This window comes from Cherax quadricarinatus, chromosome 58 (assembly GCF_038502225.1).
Source record: "Cherax quadricarinatus isolate ZL_2023a chromosome 58, ASM3850222v1, whole genome shotgun sequence".
Lineage (NCBI taxonomy): Eukaryota > Metazoa > Arthropoda > Malacostraca > Decapoda > Parastacidae > Cherax > Cherax quadricarinatus.
Window position 1 is genome coordinate 4,647,143 of NC_091349.1, and position 7,500 is coordinate 4,654,642.

A 7,500-nucleotide genomic window follows, 5' to 3' on the forward strand; every position below is an offset into this window, starting at 1 on the left:
TATATGTATATATATAATATATATATATGTATATGTATATATGTATATATATAATATATATATATGTATATGTATATATGTATATATATAATATATATATATATGTATATGTATATATGTATATAATATATATATATATATGTATATGTATATATGTATATAATATATATATATGTATATGTATATATGTATATATATAATATATATATATATATATGTATATATATATAATATATATGTATATGTATATATATATCAAAACAACCACTCTGAAAGAATAGAGAAATTCCAGCGCTTTCGTGACTACTCACGTTATCATAGTTCCATGATAATGTGAGTAGTCACGAAAGCTTGGAATTTCTCTATTCTTTCAGAGTTGTTTTGCATATTCTGAATCACCTGTTTACTGTGATCTTATTGCATATATATATATATATATATATATATATATATATATATATATATATATATATATATATATATATATATATATATATATATATATATATATATATATATATATATATATATATATATATATATATATATATATTCAGGTTTTTCTCGTGTATGGGATAAGCCATCCTCAAAGACAGTAATTCCCACATAACAGTAACTCCAGCGCTGCTGGAACTCAACTTTTGAGGCTGCCATAGGAGTGCTCTAGTGGAGAGGTAGGTAAGGATAGTATTAGAGGTTGGAGGGGTAAATGTTAGAGGCTGGAGGATGTGCAGGGGATAAGGGTGTGAGTGTAGTGGTGGAGGTGGTGGTGTCGTGTCCTCACACTAGCCTGGTGTTGGAGATACTAGAGAGGAATGTTGACCCCCAGTAATTGACTTGGCTAATTACTTATATAGGTGAACAACCTCTCTGATTTATGCTTTAAACTCAGCAGGGGTCTCCAACCTGCGGCCCGAGGGCCGCAGGTGGGCTTTCTAGGAAATGAATGCGGCCCTCACATGGAATTATGAATTCACTTTTATGTAGGTTCCACACTGCCCAGTGTCAACACAACCTCTCGACCCTCATCACACAATCACACATTTTTCCATCAAATGTGGAAGACTTGTGTAGGAAAGTTAGGACCACTGCAGTTTACAGGGTTGTTGAAGAGTGTCATTTGTAATATTATTAATAATAATAATAATAATAATAATAATAATAATAATAATAATAATAATAATCTTTATTTCTACAAGTACATGTACAAAGAGAGATAGATACAGAGAGAGAGAGAGAGAGAGAATTTTGCTGCCTCAGTTCCCTTTGTCGTAATTCTCGTAAGACTATAATTACCTTTAATTAAGAGCATCATCACGTAAGAAATAGGGTAAACTTATCTGTGAGACTGTGACAGTGATCTCTGAGGCTGTGACAGTGATCTGTATCTGGAAGAGGTTTTTCTCACAAAGACCTTGATAGTCGCTAATCTATGTAAACATAGACTAGCAGGGGGGGAGGGGGGGTGGTAGCGTCCATAGAAGGGTGTGTGGGCGGGTGGGTGGAGATGTCCACTACTCAGGGTTAGAAAGGAAAATCAGGGCCTCTCTGCAGTACAATGCTAACCCGCCTCCTCACTTCTCTCTCAGGAATACAGTGTACACACACACACACACACACACACACACACACACACACACACACACACACACACACACACACACACACACACACACATCAGCACCAGTTTGGAATCCACACCTAGCCAAGGACGTAAGGAAATTAGAGAAAGTGCAAAGGTTTGAAACAAGACTAGTCCCGGAGCTAAAGGGTATGTCCTATGAGGAGAGGTTCAGGGAAATTGACCTGACGGCACTGGAGGACAGGAGATAGGGGGGATGTGATAACGACGTATAAAACACTGAGAGGAATTGAAAAGGTGGACAGAGACAGGATGTTCCAGAGATGGGACACAGCAACAAGAGGTCACAGTTCAAAGTTAAAGACTCAGATGAACCACAGGGATGTTAGGAAATATTTCTTCAGCCACAGAGTTGTCAGGAAGTGGAACAATCTGGAGTGACGTAGTGGAGGCAGGATCCATACATAGCTCTTAGAAGAGGTATGATAAAGCTCACAGAACAGGGAGTGAGTGACTTAGTAGCGACCAGTGAAGAGGCGGGGCCAGGAACAGTGATTCGACCCCTGCAACAACAAATAAGTGAGTGCACACACACCTGTTTGGCATGAATTTCCGATTTGTGTTATGCTTGTACCAGGGTAACAGTTTTTGTTCTCACTGTGTAAATATCATATAGACTAGTGTAGCAGCACACTGCCTTTATATGTAATCTTGTTAAATAGAAATAAATGTCCTCGTCACAGGCGCAAGACACGTATGGAAATGGTTCGCATCTCAGCAGCGGTGATGGGAATAGAGTTTTGCTACGCTGCCGAGACTGCCTTCGTCTCGCCCACCCTGCTCAAAATTGGGGTGAAACACCGCCACATGACGCTCATCTGGTGCCTCAGTCCTTTCATAGGTTTCTTTCTCACGCCAATCCTGGGATCTCTCTCAGACAACTGCCGCTCAAGGCTGGGACGAAGGCGTCCATTTATCATCCTTCTCTCCATCGGTATTATACTGGGTAAGGATTTTTATTATGATGATGCATGATTATACACAGTAATGGAAGTGGTTAGTGTTTTGTGGGATGATGCTACTGGATGGTCCGTGGCTGTCTGGCTACGCTGCTCCTACGTTGCTACAACCTTGGGACGAGAGGTGCCTGGTGCCTCAAGATTTTCACTGCGTGTATACAAGAAGACTGAGATGGTGGCACTACTGGGGAAGTGCTGACAACACTTTATGCTGCCTTCTTGCTTCATCTCTGCTTATTTCCAACTTTAGTTAGAATTCTTGCACTTCTTCCACATCCTTCTCCTCCTCCTCCTCCTCCTCCTCCTCCTCCTCCTCCTCCTCCTCCTCCTCCTCCTCCTCCTCTTCCTCCTCCTCCTCTTCCTCCTCCTCTTCCTCCTCCTCCTCCTCTTCTTCTTCTTCTTCTTCTTCTTCTTCTTCTTCTTCTTCTTCCTCCTCCTCCTCCTCCTCTTCCTCCTCCTCCTCCTCCTCTTCTTCTTCTTCTTCTTCTTCTTCTTCTTCTTCTTCTTCTTCTTCTTCCTCCTCCTCCTCCTCCTCCTCCTCCTCCTCCTCCTCCTCCTCCTTCTCCTCCTCCTCCTCCTCCTCCTCCTCCTCCTCCTTCTCCTCCTCCTCCTCCTCCTCCTCCTCCTCTTCCTCCTTCTCCTCCTCCTCCTCCTAGGTAGTAAAGCACAACTCTGAGTGTATTTCGCTGTCATGCCGCCTCCTCAGTACTTAGAAGCTGGGTTCCCTCCCCTCCCCATCTCCGTTTATTTCTCCCCTCCCGTAAATTTCTCCCCCTTTCCCATACCCTCCCCGTCCCCAAAGAAGCTTACAATTTATCCGTTATTTTTATTATACACATAAACACTTCTACATTTTTTCCACTGCCTTTTGTGTGTGTGTGGCACTCACCTGTGTCATGTGGCACTCACCTGTGTGGTGTGGAACTTACTTGTGAGGTGAGGCACACACCTGTGAGGTGTGGCACTTACCTGTGAAGTGTGTCATTTACCTGTGTTGTGTGGCACTTACCTGTGAGGTGTGGCACTTAGTGGTGTTGCGTGGCACTTACCTGTATGGTGTGGAACTTACTTGTGAGGTGAGGCACTTACCTGTGAGGTGTGGCACTTACCTGTGAGGTGTGTCATTTGCCTGTGTTGTGTGGCACTTACCTGTGAGGTATGGCACTTAGTTGTGTTGTGTGGCACTTACCTGTATGGTGTGGAACTTACTTGTGAGGTGAGGCACTTACCTGTGAGATGTGGCACTTACCTGTGAAGTGTGTCATTTACCTGTGTTGTGTGGCACTTACCTGTGAGGTGTGGCACTTAGTGGTGTTGCGTGGCACTTACCTGTATGGTGTGGAACTTACTTGTGAGGTGAGGCACTTACCTGTGAGGTGTGGCACTTACCTGTGAGGTGTGTCATTTGCCTGTGTTGTGTGGCACTTACCTGTGAGGTATGGCACTTAGTTGTGTTGTGTGGCACTTACCTGTATGGTGTGGAACTTACTTGTGAGGTGAGGCACTTACCTGTGAGATGTGGCACTTACCTGCGTGGTGTGGCACTTAGTTGTGTTGTGTGGCACTTACCTGTGTGGTGTGGCACTTACTTGTGTTGTTTGGCACTTACCTGTGAGGTGTGGCACTTACCTGTGTTGTGTGGCACTTACCTGTGAGGTGTGGCATTTACCTGTGTGGTGTGGCACCTACCTGTGTGTTGTGGCGCTTACCTGTGAGGTGTGGCACTTACCTGTGAGGTGTGGCACTTACCTATGAGGTGTGGCACCTGTGTGGTGTGGCACTTACCTGTGTGATGTGGCACTTACCTGTGAGGTGTGGCGTTTACCTGTGGTGTGGCACTTACCTGTGAGGTGTGGCACTTACCTGTGTGGTGTGGCACTTACCAGTTGGGATAATGGAGCACTGAAGACCTAATTTACATAACGGAAATGCCACTTCCGGCGAGGTTGTTGACGTGTTGATCGCGTTGCTAAGGTGACAATACTATTGTGGGAACACCTGGAGGAAGATGGTAGGAGGAGGAAGAAAAGGAGTGTAAGATGCAGGCAACAATGAGGGAGCAGGAAAAGAAGAGAAATGGAAAGGAGAGGAAAATGCGAAATAATAATAAGAGTATGAGTAATACTAATAATTATAACACTAATGATAATAACAATAATAAATATAATAATTAATAATAATGATAATAAATATAATTAATAATAATAATAATAATTAATAATAATGATAATAGTAATAACGACAATAATAAAATAATAGTAATGATAATAGCAGTAATAATGATAATAAAAATAAGAATAATAATAATAACAATGATTAAGAGAGAAATATGTGTCTTTCTTGGACTGGTTGCCCTCCGTCGTATCTGCGACTTCTTAACAGAATAGAGAACTGAGTAAGACGACTCATCTCTGGCCTGGATGAATCTGTCATTTCAGTAGAGCTTTAAATACCGGAGGGATATGGGTGGCTTTACTGTTATGTACAAGGCCAATATTGTCAAAGTACCACACTTGGCTCTACTTCACTGACACCGAGAAGATAGCTTCTATACCACAAGACGGGCAGCAAACAACAACCATACTCTGTAACCTCCTCCAGAACATTCATTCCTAGAATGACTCGAATCTGGAACATGTTCATACAGTATAGAAACATCGATGAAATCAACTCAGTTGACCTAATGAAACTACTGGTCCACAGATGGCTCTAACCTCATCCTGTTCCATTTATGTATGTCTCATAACAATAACAAGGCTTTCAAATGAGCTGAGATAGGTAACACCTCTTAGTTTGTGATTTAAAGAAGGAAGTCTTAACCTAACCTTGTGTAAATAAAAGAGAGAGAGAGAAAAAAAAGAGAGGGCCTCACTTCCTAAAACTCACTTAATGACCAGGACCACTCACAGGGAGTCCTTAGCCCCCATTTAAACCCATGGACCACTCGCTAGGACCATAAAAAAAACAATTAGGGGTCACGGACCAATAATCTAGAACTTAAATACCTATCCTTGGCTTGTCCTGGTTTAAAGCCTAATACTACACACTTCGTATATATACACTAGATAATATATATATATATATATACATATATATATATATATATATATATATATATATATATATATATATTATATATATATATATATATATATATATATATATATATATATATATATATATATATATATATATATATATACAGATATATATATATATATATATATATATATATATATATATATATATATATATATATATATATATATATATATATATATATATATATGTATATACATTGGAATATACATACCTATCAGTGTATATACATTGAGATATGTACCTCTCAGTGTATATACACATAAATACTTCTCCGTGTATATACACAGACAGAGATATTAACACGTTCAAGTGTATAAAATTGAGATATACACCTTCCAGGGTATATACACTGCTTCTCTCAATGCATACACAAAATATACCTCTAAACTGTTCTACTTCGCCGGTTCCTTACCGTTTCTATACTAATTCGCGCTGTATGGCCCTTGTGGCTTAGCGCTTCTTTTTGATTATAATAATCTATACTATTTCACTGAAATATAAACTATTCACTAATTTTGTTAAGATTTATGTGTATGGAACGTGTATGTGCGGAGCAGATATATAAATGCAAAGTTCTAAATGTTGGACAGGACAATAACCATGCCACATATAAACTAAATAATGTAGATCTTAATATTACTGATTGCGAAAAGGATTTGGAGTTCTGGTTAGCAGTAATTTAAAACCAAGACAACAGTGCATTAGTGTTCGCAATAAAGCTAACAGAATTCTTGGCTTCATATCTAGAAGTATAAATAATAGAAGTCCTCAGGTTGTTCTTCAACTCTATACATCCTTGGTTAGGCCTCATTTAGACTATGCTGCTCAGTTCTGGTCACCGTATTACAGAATGGAAATAAATGCTCTGGAAAACGTACAGAGGATGATGACAAAGATGATCCCATGTATCAGAAATCTTCCCTATGAGGATAGACTGAGGGCCCTGAATCTGCACTCTCTAGAAAGGCGTAGAATTAGGAGGGATATGATCGAGGTGTATAAATGGAAAACAGGAATAAATAAAGGGGATGTAAATAGCGTACTGGAAATTTTCAGCCAAGACAGGACTCGCAGCAATGGTTTCAAGTTGGAAAAATTCAGATTCAGAAAGAATATGGGAAAGCACTAGTTTGGTAATAGAGTTGTGGATGAGTGGAACAAACTCCCGAGTACAGTTATTCAGGCTAAAACATTGTGTTGTTTTAAAAATAGGTTAGATAAATACATGAGTGGGTGTGGGTGGGTGTGAGTTGGACCTGACTAGCTTGTGCTGCTGGGTCTGGTGCAGTGCTCCATCCTTGAGTGGAGATGATCAGACTGGGTGGGTCATTGGGCTAATCGGGGGGGGGGGGTGTCATTGGTCTAATCCGGGGGGGTCATTGGTCTAATCGGGGGGGAGGGTCATGGACCTGCTCCGCATGGGTCAGTAGGCCTGTTGCAGTGTTCCTTCTTTCTTAGGTTCTTATGTGTATGTGGATATACATGTGTGTATAACGTGTGTATTATATGTGGGTATGTTTACATGCAGGCTTGATCCTGGTGCCCAATGGTAAGGATTTGGGCATTGGTATGGGAGATGATTGGAACACGACCACGACTGCTCTGACCACTGCTAGCACCACCACACTCACCACCCAGCAGGTGAGTGTACACTACCAGCACCACCACACTCACCACCCAGCAGGTGAGAATACACTACCAGCACCACCACACTCACCACCCAGCAGGTGAGTGTACACTACCAGCACCACCACACTCACCACCCAGCAGGTGAGTGTACACTACCAGCACCACCAC

General features: G+C 41.0%; 1 protein-coding gene across 4 annotated transcripts in view; it reads left to right on the forward strand.

Moving 5' to 3' along the window:
- The window catches only part of lovit (loss of visual transmission), a 141,074-nt gene that overhangs the window by 100,851 nt on the left and 32,723 nt on the right, over nucleotides 1-7,500 (forward strand). For all 4 annotated transcript variants that reach the window (XM_053790216.2, XM_070097554.1, XM_053790217.2 and 1 more), the window contains exons 3-4: nucleotides 2,326-2,588; nucleotides 7,232-7,344. In XM_053790216.2, coding sequence (XP_053646191.2) covers nucleotides 2,326-2,588; nucleotides 7,232-7,344 — 376 coding nt within the window. The remainder of the gene's footprint in view (nucleotides 1-2,325; nucleotides 2,589-7,231; nucleotides 7,345-7,500) is intronic.